The sequence below is a fragment of the Hylaeus anthracinus genome, unplaced genomic scaffold, assembly GCF_026225885.1.
Source record: "Hylaeus anthracinus isolate JK02 unplaced genomic scaffold, UHH_iyHylAnth1.0_haploid 11985, whole genome shotgun sequence".
Lineage (NCBI taxonomy): Eukaryota > Metazoa > Arthropoda > Insecta > Hymenoptera > Colletidae > Hylaeus > Hylaeus anthracinus.
This window is the reverse complement of record NW_026534333.1, coordinates 8107159-8127160: the sequence shown is the minus strand read 5'-3', so window position 1 is coordinate 8127160 and position 20002 is coordinate 8107159. Positions and strand designations below refer to the sequence as shown.

Below are 20002 nucleotides of genomic sequence, written 5' to 3'. Positions count from 1 at the left end.
CACGTCATGCATGCGATATACGTCTACGTACACCGCACGGAACACGTATTACAACGCAAAGTCTCTCTTTCTCTCCCTCTCTCGCTTTCTACCCTCTTTTCCATCGCGTAGACGTGGTAACAGGGTTCTCAGTGGGAACCGGCTTACCGTTACGAGGCATACATGTCAGTCTGCTACTGTTACGTACGTGACTCGCGTATGTACGGGCTGGTACCGATCGGAAAGGGGATGATTCTTCGCGGGGAAAAAAAAGAACCTCGAGCCGTTCCTCAACCCTTTGCTCACCGATTCGTTCTTTTTTCATTTCACGTTCGATCGTTTCGAAATTTATCACGCTTCGTCTGGTAGCTTCGGACGCGAATCGAAACATTCAATCGTCGATGAATCCTCGGTGGACAAAGTTTCGACTCTCCTTTGTCAAACGATGTCTTAGAACGTTTCGAATACAACGGGAATATTCGAAACGTCGATAAACGTGTTTACATCTGAAGGAAGACTTTGGATCCCGACTCGATTCGTCGTAGTTCGTGTTGCGTAATATTTCTTCCGACTCCGATTTTTGTACTCCGATTAACGTATTCTTACAGTCTTCGCGATATCGATGTTACGAATCGAACGTTTCTAACGTTTTGGGAAGTTTTGATCGAGTAGATAAATTTTCCGTGAATAATAAGACCAGATTTTTCAATCTATGGTTTCTCTCGAGCTTCTCTCTTAAAGGGTCGAACGCTCTTTGCTCCTCTAACGCGGTGGTCGAGCTTTGGAATAATTTACAACTTTACATAATCGTTTTAACCGAATATCCAAACGATTATTCAAAGCCGGCACGGGAAATTATTCGAAACGTTCGTCGAAAACGCAGAGGGAGATGACAGGGAGGGTACATTTCAATTCAGTCGATATCGCGGGGTCGAGCAGAAGTACTTTACAAACCGCTCGTTCTTGGAATAGACGTTCGCAAACTATTTCCGGAAATTTTTCGTACAAAGATCATTCGAAATACCCATGAATTTCCATTTTCCGTCAAGTTCTTTCCTTTTTCTATACACTCCTTAACTTTGAGCTTATTTGTTTCGAAACGATATTCCCGCATTCCTTTACGTTTATTTAAAAATCTCCTCGTACGATTCTTGGCTAACGACACACTTGAATCTTTTCGAATCACCATCGCCGATATTATTTACGTAATTTACACCACCAAGTTTATCCGAGCGTGTAAACACACCAGTAATAGCGTCTGCTTCCATTTTTCCAGAAGAGCCTCCATGATTTGCAGAACAGGTACATATTAATTCGGTAACGACAAAGATACGAAAGGAATCCTAGTTCCTATTAGCTTTCCCGGTTTGCTGCTTGGCCTGGCAAACTGTATATTTTTTTTTGTTTCTAGACCTAACTGCGTCGCTTACCGATGCAACGAATCGTATTCATTTTGATATGCATTCGTTAAAGTGTGTCGAAAAAGAATCGTATCTCGGTTATTTCGTCAAGGTTCCACGATGGAATCAAATGGAAACTGTTCTCAAAGGATTGCACTTTACGAGACGAGAATGATAAAAATCGATTTTTCGCACCTATCATAGCAGTCTTGCCCCGTAAGTCGCAAAAAGCATCCCTCGGTTGCTGGATTTGAGCGAAAGGATATACGAAAATTTTGTCAACGTCTAGAGGTGATCGTTCGAAAGCGTCGTTCGACGAACGAACAAATGCCGGGTTCTTCGAAATATCCACAATCGAATCTCTCGGTCTCTCGTCCCGAAATGGTCATTCGTCGCCCGCCTCCGCCCCCCGCCCCCGTCATCGGCCGAAGACGATCGTCGACCGGAAGTCTACACGGAAGATCGCAGAGGAGCGGACCTCGAGGAGACCACGTCCACTCCACGCGCCTCCTTTCGAGGCGTCGAGAGAGCGGGAAATCGATAGTCTCGCGATGTCCTCGCAGAGTCGCAAACGGCCTTAAAACGCGCTGTTCGAGTCTCGACCAGCCAAACGGATAGACAAAGACACGCACCTCCGCGGACGGTTTCAATTCGATTCGAAACAATTTTCACGATCGCTTCGCACTTGCGATTTGCGTCCCGCGATCGAGAATGGTTTCGTTCCGCGTTTCTTTCACTCGGAAATGGGCAAAATTCTTATCCGGATAGAAACTGGCACGTGCAAATTAAATTACAAATGACATTGTACAATAAAATAATTCGCCGCGAACGAAGCAAAGTTGTAACGATCTAGCTATTCGGAGTTGTTTTCGTTATCTATTATTCGAATCAAATTTTGCCCATCTCTGGTTTCAGTTGGTCGCGATAACGTTCCGTCCCGTCTCCTTTTCCCATCGCTTCGCCCGATCCTTCGCGTACTTTAATTTCTGTCTTTTCTTTCGTTTCAACCGTCTACCCTTCTTTCGCTTCTGTTTTTCCTTTGGGTCTTTTTTTTTTCAGCGTAGATTTTGTTGACGGTTCTAGCGAGGCAGCGTCTTCGACGGCGAGTTTGAATCTGACATTTTCCGCGTTAATCGCGATCGATCGTGAGCGAAGAGGAGGCTGCGGAAACGACGTCGACACGATACTTTTTTTTTGGCGTTTGCGCTACGTTTTGTAGCGGAAAAAGAATCATTTTTTGATCGTTTCAAGATTCGTATCGTCGTTTGCCATGCCTGGATATTGCCAGATTTCGACGGCGAATGCTCGAACGTGTACGGTCACTCTTTCAGAGACGTTGCGTCATCTGTGAAACTGGTAATCTTACTTTATCGCGCAGTTTAGAATCGATCGATCTCGTAAAGGCCCGAAGACGCTGTCGATCGTCGTCGATCGAACGGTTTAGTTTGTGTATCTATAAGTTGTGAGTACCTTTTAAGTGAACACGTGTGACATACCCCTGCTTTGTGTTTTATGATTTCTTTCTCGGGGCACGTTTACTCCACTTTTTACCGATTTTGTTCAATTTGTTCGTACCTGAACGGGGAAACGGAGAACGAAGTCACGTAACACGCGCCACGATTCATTTCTGAAACGATAGAGATAGAATTGAAACGATGATTTTCGTCGCCGACCTTCCTTTCCCAGACGCTGGATAATTCGGCACCGATTCGTTCGCGTCTCATTAGTCCTGGAAACGTGACTTTTTCTTCTCTTTGTTCACAATTTCTGGCGGACGAACATAATTTCGGGTAAACGAACGAGAACAAATTCGAGAACCGAAAGTAACGTTTCCATCGTAAAGTGAACACGATACCGTGATTAAACGCTCGAGGGAAAAGGGAAAGGAAGCCGACGAAAATCGGAACGCGAGCCGGAAAAACGCGAAAGAAATTATAAGCGAGGGTATTCCGCGCTATGACGGATCGCCGCCATTGAAAACTGATTTGAAGTTTAAACGCAAGGTGTGTGTCTATCGGTTTGGTTTTAGCCCTGAGCAACTGCTCTGAGAGCGGAGGCGAGCCGGAAGCCATGCTGGATATCCACCACCCAGGAACCGGTCTCGAGACTCACCATCAACAGTTTCACAACTCATATGGTAATATCAAAATACATCACTTTAATATTTTACTTAAATTACACGAGCGTCTTCCTCCGCGCTGGAGACAAAGTAAAGAGAAAAAAAACAACAACGGAATAAGTATGCAAATTATCCCTAGCGTTTCCCTTCGCCGTCGCGAACAAGATATTTAAATTGTATCGGAGTCTCCCTCCGAGTCGGGATGAATAAAGATAAAAAAAAAAAATACTATTTAAACTATTCGGATGTCTCGGCGCGTTAAACTCGCGAGCCTTCGATCGCGTTGTTTTTACCGTCGATTTGTCCAACTGTCGTCTTTCTCTGGCGAGAAGGAAGATATCGCGATCCTTTCGATTAAGTACCGTCCCTTAGAACATTCGCGAACATTTCCCTTAGCAATTTTTTAACGAGTCTCTGGTAGAAGTTATAGAATGAAATAAATAACCCGATCGCCTATCGCCTATCGTAGTCGTTAGATATTACATCGGATTTGTCCTTCTTAGCTTCCTTTAACGAGCCCCAAGGGCGGAAGAACGCTCGTGCCCTTGATCCGGCCACTTCGAACCCTTCTAGATTCTAGACGATCGTTCGATCGTTCCGGAAGTCCGTTTGATCGGCCGTCTCCTCGATTAATCGGAGACCATCGACCCGTCCGTTTCACGAGCAAATTAATCGCGGATAGGCTCGATGTTTTTGGGGAACCAAGGCATATCGTTCTCACACTGTTTATTTCGTTTTTAGTTTGCAACATTTCTGATAGCTCTCGTTCGGTTCGTCGGTTACTCGATCTCGATCGAGAAACTATATAGGATAATACTACGGAACGCGATTTCCACGTTTGCCCGCGGACAGAGGGGTACCTAAGTTACTCTCAGGGGCTGTAGCGGTGTTTGTAGCTACAGTACAGGTTTAATAACCCCGAGGTAGCCGAGCTAGAAGGAGGCCAGCGGGCCCCAATAGATGAGAAGTAAGAGATACCGCAAACAGTATTAAAATAATCCAGGAGTCATGTAAGACGATGATAAAAAGAATGGAAATAAGCTAATAATAAGTAAGCAGTAGTGCAATAACTTTGTATAATAAGTTACGCACTTTAAATAAACGAACGAACGAACGGTACCTAAGTAGAGTATAGGCCCTACCGTAATTCGTTTCTTGCGATTCTATCGTATCCGGTGATGGTAAAAATAAAATAAAAATGAAATATAAAGAAAGCCACTCGAAATTGAAATAAGTCTCGGAATGATTTTCCGGAAGAGTCTCGGGACAAAAAAGAGCTTTCTCGTTGAAAACGCGCCCTCCGACGCGATTCGAACTTTCATTTTTCCCCGGCGTTCTCGTCGTCCTAATAGAAAACGACATAGAATGGCGGTGGGGCGGTGGGGCGGTGGGGCGGTGGGGCGGGAGGATGGAATAAAATCAGTCGGCCGGATACGGAGCTCAAAAAATCCTACCCTCCCCGGCGCAATTCGCGGAAGAAGCCCGAAAGCTCGTTCGATTCGCGGAGGGACGCAAGAAAGCCCAGACCGAATGAAAGTCTAACGTGCTCTACTGCTCTCCCACGCTGGCGAAGTTTAATTAGGTGCGCCGCGACGCTGTGCCCGAGCCGTGTATACGCGAGCCGATACACCACGGATTGCCAGGACTGTATCGAGGGAAATGGACGCAAGTAAAGAGGGTAGCGGCGGGTGGGCACGGATACGCCGTCGGAAGGGGATGGCTTGGCTTAAAAGGACTCGATCGGCGGGGGTGGCACTTCGTGGCACACGCACGCACCCGTACACGTACACTATCGGCCAAAAAGTTACAGCGACGACAACCGAAACTCGTCTTGACCTCCGCTCGATCGCTTCTCGTCGACGAATCGTTCTTTAGTCTCCTTCGAGGGGATTGTTAAGGTTCCGGATAGACTTCGTGGTACGACAAAGAGAGTTTTTCGCGTTTCCTGGAATCGCGAGTGTTACTACGAGTGACAACGAGCAATTTGCGGGCTGAGTAGAAAGCTCCTCGGAGTAGTTTGGGATTCTTCGCTGCTACCCCTTTAATTCGATAACGTACGAATCGCTCCCCCCTGAATTCCTCGAACGCGTGAACAAATTCGAACGAACAGTCGCTTACACTTTTCACATCATCCTTTACGTACATCTCTTGATCTTTTAATGCCAGAAGCTTATCGTCTTTTACTTATCATGGATGTTGCCAAAAGAGAAAAACGAGTCCCTGATCGGGCGGAAACTTTTGCTCGGCGATGTACTAGCGCGCGTTCGAGTGACTAGACTCAAATGGACCGATGCACACGTGTGCAGCGAAGCTGTACGTGGCCAAGGGGGGTGGGAAGGGATGAGATCGGGCGGAGGATCGCAGAAATGGACCGTTGCCTCGAGCACGAGTCGTTCCTCTGTCACGAGAAACCGATTCGGGGCGGGAGCGGAAGGGCTCGACTTTTGTACACGTCAGATTGAAATTTAGCGTGGGATTCGAATGAGCGGTCCAAGAGTAGCGAGATTACCTGCCTTCGTCGCGCTTTGCCCGTTACTTCGACGTGCCTTCGACGTTTCTCGTCGGACTTGGTCGTCTAGGTCCGCTTCGATGCCGATCGATCTCTTTCCCCCTACCCTTCCCAACTCTCCCATCATCTCGGCTTTCTATTTTCTCTATTTTTTTTTGGTGCTCTACTCTTGTCCTTTTGTCTTTCCTTTCGTTTTATTCCGAGGAGTAGCGGATCGGGGAAAAGGTATCATCAGGATCAGCGGTTCGAGTCGGTCTTTCGATCGAGACTCTGTTTTCCTTCGCGAGGACAAATTTCGGTAAGCGTGTTGGTGATCGCAAAACATTGGTCGCTTTGGATTTTCTATACTTTTCCCAAGTTCTTTTTTTAGTTTAAGTTGTTTGGCGGAATAGGTTTGATTAGGCGGTCGTGGTAAATTTCGAATCGAACGGATAATTATAGTTGAATCGATAACAGAAATTCTTCCGTAGTCGCATTCTCGCGAAAATTGTTAGTCGGATTTTTTTTACTTCCGATGTTTGCCGTAACGAGAAGATACCGGCAACGTCGATCCTCGTAGTTGAAATTCTGAAGGTAACTCTTTCGAGTAGTCGAAGGGTGTGCATACGAAGCAACGCGATACACCGACGCTCGAACTAATTACTTCGTTACTAATGAAATTAATTGCTATCGCACGTGTGCTCTTTGACGCGAGCCCGCTTCGAGATATCGCGGAAATTCTAGCCGCGACTCGTCGACTCTTGTCAAGCGCATGCCACGTGCAACAATATTGCGCTGCTACGTTGTTCGTCGGAGTTTTGATACGCGACCGTGAAAATTCGAGCTTTTCCATCGCCGCACCCCACCCCTCCAGTCCCATCTCGTGGCTTGACGAAAGGGAGGTAGACTCTGCAACCTAATTCGGGACGACCCGATCATTCGAATTTTCCTCGGTTGTGGTTTCGGTGTCGTATACTTTTCTTTCTTTGTCGTAATCAGAAATTTCCCAAGTACCCGTGAACTTTCCGAGACGGAATTTGAGCCAGCGTGGCGACTCTTTTAACCTGCTGGGGGAGCGCGGCAATTAACGTAGCATGTCTCGAATGAAACTTAGACCATCGACGAGCGTCTCGACCGCTGTTGGTCGAAACGGGGTAAAAGTAGGGAGTTTAAGCGGTCCCTAATTCGCAAACCCGATTCTCGCGAGACGTGGGAACCAAGAGGGATGTCCAGTGAAAAGTTTCGACGAAAGGGCCTATCGTCTAATCAGATCAATTCTTCGATAACGAAGCGTTGCTCCCCTTTGTAAGAGGGGTGGATGCTTTCGTCGCGGGGATGGAAACGTAGAGTTGGCCGTGGGGTAACTTGTCGACGTCTCTGTCTTTTAAAATGTGTCTCGAAAGTTGGTGATACCTTTAAAGCGTCTTCGTGTTTTCCTGGATAACCGATGACCAGGGTGGATGTCTATAAGATGAGCTAAGGGAAATTGGAAATTCCGAACATAAATTACAAACTCTGTCTTCGGTGGATTGTTCCTTATTTGAAATTTGTAAATTAAACAAGTGATTTAACGATCGCAATTTTTCAACGAGTTCCAAAGGAATATACGCTTATCGACGATCCGATCGGTGCTAGCAGCGTCGAAACGATCATGCATTTAAGTTCGAATAATGCACAGGTGAGAGTCTCGCCCTATAGGGGATCCATGTATAAGGCGACGTGCAAACGCATCGGTGAGATATCAGTGATTTTTCACGCGAACGGAGACCGAGTTTCCTCGCGGCCCACTAAATAAATGCGCTGGAAGCTCGTCGAATCAATCTTAAATCGTGCTCGCGGACTTCTCCGACGATGTTCGAGGATTTCAGTGAGTTTGAACGACGCCGTCGCCACCCTCTCGTTCCCCCTAGTTCCGTCCCTGTAACGACGTACGGTGGTGTGCGAAATATTATTGCAACATTTATCTCGGGGACACGGAGGCATTTTCCGTAGCCGAGCCGAGATTCCAGAGCCGTACAATTTCCTAGTCGATGTCCCGGAATTTAACCAATTTTACCGATATATTCGATTAACTTTTTGGGCAATTACATCGCGCTGCTGGTGAACGTTGAAAACTATCGGACAGTCGTAAAATTAAATTAACAGAGTAGTATAAGCTTCGTCGAAACGTGATGGAAACAAATTTTGCGTCGGCCATTTATAGACTGTTTTCGAACGAATCTTTTAAATATGCAAGAGTTTCCACTTTATCTTGATTAATCGGTGCGGCATCTAAAAGCAAGCGACGAATTCGATTCATCGATCGAATTATCCGGTTGTTGAATCGAAGCCACTTCATCTCGGTCGGTCCATTACGTCGTTGCCGCGGAACGAATGCCGTCAAATCATGCACCGTTCGTTCGCTTCTCGCGTGTCTTAATCGCGAACCGAGCGTCGATTTTGATTGACATTACGTTCGATGGATTATTCAGCTGGCTTCTCTTTTCCTCTCTTAGCTTATTCGAGGAAAGCCGAAGGGCCGATCATATATTATTTTGCTAGACTTTCGAACGATTTCAAAAGTAACGCGAATAATTGAGGATTTTCGTTTCAGTGGAAACGAATAGTTCGAGCTACAGTCGTTCCCATTAGTATCGGTGCCCTCTGCGTTTATTGAAAGAATTTGTCTAAATTAAATAATAGCTCCGATGTTTTCAAATAAATTTTTCATTATGCATATAGTTTATGTACTGCATTTATTTGAAAACATCGAAGCTATTATTTAATTTAGACAAACTTCTTTAATAGACATAGAGTAGTTCGTTGGTTAGTTTAGAGGAATCCGATAAATAGGAAAACTGAACGAGAACGAGCATCGGCATTGTAGGGTAGAAAATTCTGCGTAAGTAGGTGGAACCAAAGAAGACAAAGTTCTGGAGAGGTAGGTTAGGTTGGGGTGGCCAGTGGTGGATGATGACGCGAGGCGGGGTGCGATCTAACGGAGGCGACGTAGTTTCTGCCGAGTGGTTGTGTAACGGAGGGTACAGGGGTGGCGAACTGCGGTGGATCGGAGGGGGTTGTCGGGGGTGGTGTGCCTTTGTAACGGCGTGGGGCACCGTGCATGTAACGAGTTTCCAATAATGGCTCGGCTGCGTTACGCCATTGGTTGCTAGTTTCGTTGCCCCCGCAGAAGTCGAACCAAGGAACCTTTACACCTCTTTCATTCTCTACGTTTGCGGTCTTTTGCGAAATCGGCGCTTTCCGAGTCTTTCCTGTTGCTTTCTTTTTAGTTTTTTTTCGATGTTTAGATTGCGCTAATTTTATCGCGTTTCGTAGCCGTTATATAGCTTCGTTGAGATTTATCAAACGACGATTGTACGTTCGTGAACTTTAGGAATAAGAGAGGTGAAAATTTGGGGAATTCCGGTTGGTCAGTATGCGTTAGAAACCGCAACGTTTCGACAAGAGCGGTCCTAGCGGAGTGGCAGCGTAAGCTGCACGCAAACTTTTCCATCCGAGTTCAAACTCCACGAAAACAAATAGTTGTTTACTTTGTCGATTTTCAACAGGTTGTCTATGTATTGGTAGAAAAATACTATGTCGCAATGTACGAGTGTAAAAATACGATTGTAGCTGTAGAAAACAATTTCATTCGACCGCTTTGCGTCTCCTTCCGTGCAACTTCATCGTCGATGGATCTTTCGTTCTACTCTTCCTTTGAATTTACCATTTTTTCTCGACCGTTGGACTCTGTCTCGACCCTCTCCGACCCCTTTCGCGGGTTTTCTTTTGAAACCGTTCTTTCTGTTCTCGATTTCGATACGTCCCGTGAGTCCGTAGAATCGATTGTTTCTTTTTGCGGCTTAATTACCACCTTTTTCGCGTCCCGTCCGAGTCTTTCACCAGACGCTTTGATCCTTTCATCCTTCCGCGTCGTCCTTTTCTTTTTCGCAACTTTCAACTGCCATTCTCTACTTTTACCACCCGTTATAAGAGACGAAGACGTTATCCCCGGCAGTTTAGTCGACGCGAGATTCTCAGACGAGGAAGTAACGGACGTCTAAACGCTTTCTAACGTTCGCCGATCGATTCCGTGACCGGCGTGCAAGATGCACACAATGTTTCGTAAGTCTGGAGAAACCGGACCGCAGACCCTACGACACACGATGCGTTATTTAGCTTCGCAGTATCGATACCATCGTAATTAAACGAAAAAATGAAAAATAAATAAATATGGCGTTCCTGGTAGAGCTTTGGCGTTACAGTTGAACGCTAAACCACGTTTTGTTGTACGCAACGTACCATTCAAACGATCGATACAGATAGAAAGGAAGAGTGCGCGTATAAAAGAATACACCCCGAAGAATTCCTTTTTCACCGTGTCTAAGTAGAAATTGTCCATCCTTCGGTAGAGTATCTCCTTCGCCTGCAACGAATTATACGTTATCGGCTGCAATTAGCAGCAATTACGATCGACAGATTCGTTTCCAAATCGCGGATGCGCAAACAAAAAGAGTATAACTCTTTCGGTAGAACAACAGCCGGTAGAACAATTCGCCAACATCTCCGGGACAACGAGAAACGGATAATCGACGAGGCACTCGTCGTATAAAGGCAACCGAAACAACGATAACAATAACAACGACAACAATAACGATAACCAACGGCATCGAGCACGAAACGAAATTCATGCATCCGGTTAACGAGTCCCGAGTGGCGCGCCGCGCTCGTACGGGATTTCTTGGCCGACTTTCACGGCTATTATAAGCTCGAGTATTTTCATTATACATTTTTTTCTCCTCCTTCCACGGCCACTTCGCATTGATACGCCTCTCTCCTTCCCTACGGTTCTCTGTCTCTCGATCCGCTTCGACCCCCGCTGCGGAGGATCCCTTTTCCACCCCACCGATACAACGTCGCGGATCGACGTAACGATCCACTTATGGAAAATGCCGCGGCAGAAGAAGAAAGGCTCTTGCCGCTTCTACTCGGACATCAGCCCCGTTTCGCCCTCCTCCGTCGTTCGGTCTCCGCGCCTCCTTCAACCCCTGCTCCATTCTCTATTCTGCTTTTTTCGGAGAGAATCCTCTTAGACCTCTAGTGGCTGGTCGTCCTCGCTCCTCGGCTTCGGGAATATGCTTTGGGTTTATCAAATCGCGCTTGTGTATCGTTGCGCGAGTTTCCCTCCCCTTCGCCCTCTTTTCTTCCGACGACACGTGTCTCGTAGCCGAACGCTAGCTTGTCATTTGTTTCGAAGTCGAACTTTTTACGATTCGATTCTCCAACGATAAAACCGATTCTCCGTCGAAGCATCGAGAGGACAGCGTGGCCGCCTCCTATGTAACCGGAGTATCCGGCCGCCAATTAATTAACCAGTTAATTAAACATTTAGACGCCGCTGGCGGTCGCCTAAAATTTAATTCGCCCATTAATTAATGTTCCCGCGGTGCGCGTGTAACGGTGAACGGCGGAACGTGTGGGGTGGCGCGGGGAGGGGTGGGAAAGAGGGTGCTGGAAAATGCATTATTAGCCGGCTCGGTTCTCAGGTATTCGAATCCGGACAGAATCGATAGAGGCACGCTTATCGGTGAATTTTTTTGGTCTCGCCGGGGAGAAAAGGAGGCAAAAGCTAACGAACCATAGTTACGGTGATGATTCGAAGAGAAGGACGCGTAGGAGAAAGGCTTGACGCGAAATAGCGGAACGAAGGGAAAAGAAACTCGTTAACGGGCTCGGAGAGATTCGTTTCGGGCGACAAGCACATGTGCGCATAATGATCTCCGCTATGGCCCAGGTTTATGTCTGGTACCGGCCGAAAGGTTGCCTTTAATTAGCATAACTACTGGGTACCAACGTTAGCCGGAACGTAGCTGGCTGGTCGGGCCGCTGGTATGGTGGTAATATGCGCCCCGACTAGTCCTTGAGTTATTGCCTGATCAATAATCTATATGTGGCAGCAACAGTACCGTACACCGTAGGGCGAGCTTGCTGTCCACGTAAACCCAACCCCCGTGCAGCCGGAGCTCTAAGCTTCCAACGCTGAATATTGCAGCTGGGTATCGCTCCACGCCGATAAATCTTCCGCTCCTTCGTGCAAAACGAACAAACGAAAGAACACAAAAAAATAGAGAACGTCGGCGGGTGGTGGCGGTGGTGGTGGTGGTGGTGGTGGTGGTGGTGGTGATGGTGGTGGTAGAAGTGGAACGTAGGTGAGTGGAACGAAAACAAAACTGTGCTAACTTCCGGTCCGCGACTGGAATAAGCATTAAGAGGTATTAGGAGTACACACTGCTGTGCCCGTGTATCTATACATTATTTGCCCATCGTTTTGTTTCTCTAGAGGGATAACAATGGCACGGAAAAATGGTTCCCGGTGCCAGTCAGCGGATATATTCGTGGATCGTCAAATTTTTTCCACCGTCTATCCATGTCGAGGTTTCTCGTTTCCGATTTCTTCGTTCCTGCCCGTCGACTTGCCGCCCCCGGTGGATTGGTTCGAGCTGATCAGCTGTTCGCTATCGGTCGACGATCGACGCGAACCGTGGTTTTTCGCACGTATTCGGCCGCGTACTATCCTCGATACCGAATTCGGGTTAGCTTGCGCGTGTTTAGCCCAACGAGAATATATTAATCTCGACGCGTACCAGTGATCGAAATCGCGATAGTGTGACACGGATTATGGTCTGACCCATATCGATTCGTTCTACTTCCACTTGCCCGAATAGTTACGATATTCGGGACACTTAACTCGAAACGATGTATACCGAAACGGTATTCGAGTACAAATTATCCTTGTTACGTCGATTCATTTCTGAAACGTAGTTAACGCTCTTCGAGCAGGAAAGTCGAAACGAAAATCGATAAGCAAACTTTCAGGCATCTACCATATTTCCGTGTCGAAGTTGCGCGATAACTTTGAAATTAAATTAAAACTAACACACAAAGTATAGATGATTCTACGCAAAGTACAGTAAAAGTTACCTATATAGTAGATGATTCCACGCGAACTGCATATACGTAACCTTTCCGTACGATTATCTACTTTACACAACCTTGACTGTACCTCGTATAGAATCATCTAGATTCGATCGCGACGCTTGTCGGTGGATTCCTTCTTCGGAATGATCCCGCTTCCGATTCAAACAGTGTAACAAAATTGTCCGTGTAAATAGTCAAGGATGGACTTGTTCCACTATGACGATAAGCGGTCCATACGTCCGCGATACGTTATACGCTGGTCTTCTTCGCTTCGGCATATTTTTACGTCGTTTGCGATCGATTTCGCCAGAAACCGTTTCGCGAAACTACTCGTCAATTCAGCATTCAACGTCACTCGAACGCGTCAACTCGTATCACCGTCGAACAAAATCCCGCATTACGAGTCACCCAATTACCGCGATAATTAGGAGTAATGATCGCAACGATCGCGACGTTTGATATACAGTTCGGTTAGGACGTTTCGGGGCGAAAGTAGAGAGAAAAAATGTCGTTGGAAAAATGAAGGAATCGACGAGTAAGAAAATGGGGTACGAATTCCGGAAAAGTGGGCCGCGATCGAAGCACTCGAACGAACGCAGGGTGACCCCGAAACATCGCGGTTAATCCGATTAGCGGCTAATTACTCGCTTTCATCGTTAAACTTATCATTAGATTTGAAACGTGTGGCCTGAATATTTAATAACAGACGGTTCGTCGTAACGTGACTATCGATTTTTGAACGGTCAATTTCGGTGAATTTAATCGGCAGATCCGTCACCAGTCCGACATGCGACTAAACGACAAAGTTCCGTGGCTCGTTCTCGATCACCGTTCGAAAGAGACGTCTGTCTGTGATCCGATCAACGATGAATCTTAATTTCTCTTACATTTTAATCACGGCCACAGGATCGAATGAATAGCTAATACCGAAATAAATACGTACGTAACGTGTAATTTGTCCCTGAAATCTTTGTCCGTTCTATAAAAGCCGCGCCAATTCGTTTTACTTCCATTTGGAGCAGTGATTTTTAAACGGCACGCTCCCGTTCATGACCGTTGATTTACGGAGCGAAAAGTTTTCCGAAACGGAACGAAACAAGGAACCAGCGAGGATGCGCGAAAAAAAATTGGTGCGTCCGAAGGTTCACTCACCTCGGGTCGACGCGTTATCGTCATCCTTCGATTTCTCACGTGTGCGTCGAGCCGGCAACCACGGGGGTGGCTGGAGGGTTGATCGTAGAAGAAACGAGAACAAAATAGAGCCAGAGAAAGATCGAAAGGGGACAGAAGCGTCGCGGAGAGATAACGAGGAGGACAGAAACGAGGAGGACGAAAGGAAAAGAGGGTCGCGTTGGCGTCGGTGGCGGGGATGGATCGCGATGCTCGGTATCGAAAATTCCTTGCATTTCGTAGCCGAGCACCGGTGGCTACTAATTTCGAAAACTGCCAGGTACAGAGAGACGTCGCGGTGCCCTGCGACGCGCCCGAGGAAAAAAGACGGAGGTAGGGAGCGAGCGATCGGAAGCTAACGGGAGGGGAAACGTGGGAATAGAAGAGAAAAGGAAAGGTACCGATCGAGAGAGCGAGAAAAACGTGGAAACGCAGAAACGCAGGGAAAGGTAACGGAGAAAGGGCTGGAGAGGAGAGGAGAAGGGGTTCGAAGAGAGAAAGAGAAAAGCCGCGGAGCGACCAGTCCGGCTCTGGTTCGACGCAGTTCGGTTCGGTTTCTAGCCAGTAAGCGGTAGATTAAAGAGAAATGGCTACACGTTCATATTGATTTTTGTCCTCAGTTCGCGGGTGGATACGAGGGTGAGGGTGGCTGGTCGAGGCTGACGGTGAGGCGAGCTCACTCAGGAAGAGGAGAAGGAGGAGGAGGTGGAGGCGGTGGAGGAGAGCGACGGAGGTGGTCTGCACGCGAGAAAGACAGCCAATCTTCTCGTTTCGCTCTTTCTCGTACCCTTTCCACCCTTCTCGGTCGCGATCGGTCCTCCTTCTCTTCGTGGCTCTCATCTCTTTCTCTCTCTTATCACCGCGTCTCACCCTCCAACAACCCCTCCATGTGTCTCTTTCTTCGTCCCTCCCACGCGTCCCCTCCGTGCCACCCTCCCGCGGCTCACCGGCTTCCTCCCTGGCCTCTTCCTCCTCGTCCACCTCCACCACCTCCACCATCTCCTCCTCCCAGCGGCTTCTCATCCTACGCGCCGCTTTCCAACCCCCGTCGCCGTCCACCCGTCCTTTCTCCCCTCGCCCATCCTGTGTGCTCGCTATTCCAAGCCCTCTTTTTCTTTCCCGCCGCATTCACTACTCCCGGACTCCATCCTTGTCCTCGTTCCATCCGACGCGGTCTGTCAGCCGGCGGAGAGCTGCCACCCCCGCCGGCTGAAAACTCGTCAAAAAATATACATTCCACGACGGCCGGCAATACGTCGATGCTTGTAACTGCACCGAACCGACGGAGAATGAGAGAGCCGCATAGTCGGCGAACAGGAGAGGAAAGGGGACCAAAGGGGAGATATCGGAGGGAGGCGAGGCAGCCCGGAAGGATTGATAAAAAGAGAAACAGAGAAACCGGCCTGATAGCGATGCAAATTTTCCAGGTATCTGGCTCCTAGGGAACACCGGGTTCGCGGTTATTCTGGCCGGGGGATACGGCAAATGAAGTTGAGAACGTTCGAAGGGTAGGGGTTGGCCAAACGAAAGAACCGATTAGCCATGTTCGCCGTATCTTTCGATGCACGGTTATTTCGTTGACGTCGTCGTCGAACGATTAAGATCGTTGATGGGTTGGGTGTCGTCGACGAGTCTAAAAAAGAGCGGTAACGAGACGGGACTTAAATTTGAGTCGAGGGATCGTCGAGAGCTCACGAACTCGTCGAGGGAACGATTTTCGCGCGTAAGATTTTTTCGTTTTCGATCGTTGGCTAGAGAGCCTCGCAAATGTCTTCGTTCGACGCGTATGTACGAACGTGTATCATTTCCGCGATAAAAACGTCTAATTAACGTCAAAGAGTGTATTTTTTACGTCAACGAGTTCGATGATAAATAACAAACGATGCAACGAGCGTCGTTAGTTTCCCGTGGTAGCGATTCCATTGTCTCCTCCCTTCCGGAGCGATCAAACCCCCTGGAATGATACTTCGAGGGGATTGGGGTGTATCTCACGCGTTGCACCCTTTCACCCTTCTTCGAGCATTCGATATGCTTATTAGAGAAAGGGATAGGTGCCTTCTTCGCTGCACTTCACACTCGCACCCACCCTCGTTCAAAGACTCGCTCGCTTTTTGTTTCCTTCCTCGAAACTGTACGCAAAATACCTGATTAAGTGTTGCGCTTATTCGCAAAAAAATGCGGTTACAACGTTAACAAAGTACATAACGTTCGCATCGATCATCGATACATTCCAATCGGTCGCGTTTCGATACTCGCCGCTTCGGATCGCAGGTGCATCTCGCGGACGACTAAAATCGATTTGCATCAACGAGCGCCCCTTTAGCGCGGGGTTCTGTCGTCCATAAACACGATTCGACCGACCTCGCGGTTTGCATTCTAATTTCTGTCGCGGCGCCGGCTAACGCAATTATCGCGCGGACCCGGAAATTGCGCGTATGGAAAATTAGGTTTAGACTTCTGCGCGTCCCATAATTTACCGTCGTCGTGGTCGAGTAGTCGCGCGTCTCTTTCAAATTGTTCGTTATCCAATCTCTCGACACTTGTGCCGAATGCGCGGAGCATCGGCCGCGTTTCGAATCGCGATCGTAATCTCGAAAACGATCCAAGGGTTCGTCGAGCCATTGGCCATGTTACGGATTCGAGGAGTTTGGGTCGACGAAACCCGTCGATAGGAGTCCGCGAAAGAGTGGTAGGAGAATGAACGAGAAATGAAGAAAGGAAAAAAAAAGTAAAATATCACGCGAATATAATTTCAGCGGGCTGAAAGAGAGTCGGACGAGGCGGAAGAGGGTGACCGGTCAAAGCGGGCAGAAATAATCTCTTCCTTCGTCGCAACTTCGACGAGGCTCGAATGGACGCGCCTGGGGAGAGTCTTCTCCGGGCGGAACTTGACAAATTTTCAATAAGATCGCTAATTGGCCGGTTATTTCATCCCCCGCGAAAAAGAATTCAGTGACGCCGGACTTGGTATCCGTCCCGGAGTCCCCTCGAGCCACCCTGCTACGTTCGCCGGCCCGATATTCCTGCTCATATCCCCTGGCTATCAATGTATATAGCCGCGCTATCGATCGGGTCCGACATTCATTTTTTGCTTATTTGACTTTTCGGCCCGGGCTTTCGTTCGTTCGTTCGTTCGTTAGCTCTTCTTCGAGGGCCATCGAACGACGCCCCGCCGCAAATAATTTTCCAGATAAGCCCGTAGCGATGCGATCCGCACCGGTCCCGGCCAGAAATTTCAAACGTCCACCACCCAACCCCCGCCGCGGCGCGACGATGTCGATGGTTCGAATTCGCGATCTACAGAAGTTTGCCGTTCGTCGTCGCGTCAGCTTGTTTCCCAGGTCGTGGTTCTTTTGCTCATTGATCACGTTACGAGGTGAACAAATCAAAATCCCGGTAACATAATTCCCTACGCGTACTCCGTTTTCATTTATGTTTCAAGAGTGGCTTATCGGAATAGGGGTCGGAAAGCTTCCTTTCTCGTTGCACGTATTTACGGACTAACCGACAAATTAATTTTCCTGGTAAATACGCGCGAGATCGTATTACTTTGTTTTAATATACGTAGCTCTCAATTTATGTTCGTCCAAGAGGGATAAAAAAAATTGCCGGGAAAACGTGCGCGTTCCTCGACAGGACCACCCCCGGGGTCTCGGGAAGCAGCGGTTCATCGATTCCTCGATCGCGGCTTACAATTACCTCACCCCCGTCGTTCATTCTTCCGTTACAAGCAGCGCAACCGGAGCACCGGTGCCTTCGAAACTCCGCCGGTATTCCAGCGTATTATTAATAAAATATTATAGAACGCTTTATAAAAAAGTGGCCTAACGGCGGAGAGAAGCGGGAAACGGAGAGAGACGGGTCAGGGGTGCGGTTCGCGGCAGAGGCTCGAATAAACCACAGATACCCGACTATACAGAGCTCGTACGGCCTGAAAGAGAGGACCGGAGAGAAGGAGAGACAGCTGTGGGTGGTTTGGGGGGGGGGGGTGAGAACGGGGGCGGAGAGTTCTGGAGTTCGAGCGATATATTGCGACTAAACCAAACTGACGGAATGCCAAAACTTTTTTGTAATTAAATTTTTCACCGCGATAGAAAAGGCTGGACGACGGCGGGGGCGGTGCCGGGTGGCTTGTGCCAGTATGTACGTTGTACAGTTTTTCCGTCGGGACGCCCTACGACGTCGATTTCTCCCTTTTTTCCTCGCTCGTCGATTCATCCGGCCAGGTGTACGCGGGCTTTGTTAATAGGTTAGAGGGGCCAGCCCTCGGATGAAAAAAATAATAACAGTTTTGGGGGCTGTCTGGCTTCTCGCTGCTCGCGGCGAATCCACGACCATCGTTATCTGGGGTCATTCGAATCCAGGTTTATTCAATGACCGCTCAACCGATTATACGAACGCGATTCGACGATACGATACGTTAGAAAAGACCTTTCCCTTTGGCGATTCTGGGCTAAGTGCCGTGTTGTTTCTCATCACGATCCTTTTATCAAAAGGCAAAGGCTTTATCGGTCCACGGCCTGATCTTCTAAGACAATGGCTTTATCTTTCAGGCAATGGAGTTTCGGGTTGCTTGCCAATCGACGCATCTATTAACAATAACGAATCAAGAGTCGGCTCGGTTGTCCAGACCCTGCCATAAAAATGTAAATAGTATTCTTCTACGAGTTATACGAGAGCTCGAGATTTTTAAATTACGTCCAATCGCGTAGGCAGCTGTAAACGTATCGGGTACCAATCGTTATACGCGGACGGTATCTCGCCTAAGCTCGATTCTCGTTTTCCGTTTGTTTCGCGCGCGCAAATAGCAGGTTCGATCGAGTTCCTCTCTATTGCTTTCCGGTACTTCGATCGTGGAAAATTCAGGCACGACCGAGCAAAATTAATAAAGCAAACCTCCTGGCCAGGGTGTGCCAGAAGAGAGAGGTAAAAATTCTCAGGAGCCATGAAATTTACGCGGTGCAAGCACGTGCGCGCGCGAGCGTTCCTAGGTGGCCCGTGACCGAGTAAATTACACGCCGAGTAATTACGTTGTCAGAATTTTATACTCTGCTACTTTTCGGACTAGTTTCTATTACTAACGATTCCATGACAACTCGACAAATGTCTCCGCGCTGCCGACTGACGCGTAAGTAATCCTCGAAAGAACGTAAATTAATTCCACTTGCGGACGAGTAGCTGCGTTTTTACGATCCTTCCCTCGGGGGTTCGCGTTGTCTGGGTGTCATCGCGAACGTGTAAAAATCGCGAATGTAACGATGCAGTGGGAATTGGAAAGGAACGCGAAGTTACCTTACGATTCCGAACGACGAACAATTTTCGTAAAAATACAAGTTAACGACGATAGTTGATAAAGAAACGATAGAAACGCGAGCGTGTTAAAATACGAAGTAGTAAATTTTCGAGTCACCGGAGCGCACGGTCTCGCCGATACCGTGCTCTCGCATAATCGATCGAAGCGGAAAGAAAATTTCAGCCGCGAGCCTGGAAAAAGAAGAACGAGACGAAACGAACGGAAACGGATAGTCCGCGGGACGAGGGAGGGGGGGGGGGGAAGCCAGTTCCTGCGGGTGCGATCGTTCGCCAGCCCAGAAAACCAACCCTTCCGCCGATGGATGAAAAATGTGTAATTTTTATTAATTGTACCTTTATTAATTTTCACCGGTGGGTCCTGGCTGCTCGGCGGAAGTGAGCGGAGGGGTGTGGGGATGGATCGGAACGTGGTTCGAAACGCGTTAGGCGCACATACGACGCGTTCTCTAACAGTCGGTACAGTTAGCTGCAGCAATGGTCACGGTAGACTCCATTTTCCTCGAGCGGCATGTTCCCTTCCGATACTACCGATGAGTTTCTTCGATCTAAAATTATCTCCATTCAAATCAGGCAAGC

At 48.0% G+C, this 20002-nt stretch overlaps 1 protein-coding gene across 3 annotated transcripts in view; it reads left to right on the top strand.

Annotated features, from left to right (window-relative positions):
* Nucleotides 1-20002, top strand: part of LOC128887286 (homeobox protein onecut-like) — a 60370-nt gene that overhangs the window by 7185 nt on the left and 33183 nt on the right. For all 3 annotated transcript variants that reach the window (XR_008460004.1, XR_008460005.1, XM_054143005.1), the window contains exon 2: nt 3409-3516. Coding sequence is in view for 1 of the 3 variants with exons in the window: in XM_054143005.1 (XP_053998980.1) it covers nt 3409-3516 (108 nt within the window). In the remaining 2 variants the exon portion in view is untranslated. The remainder of the gene's footprint in view (nt 1-3408; nt 3517-20002) is intronic.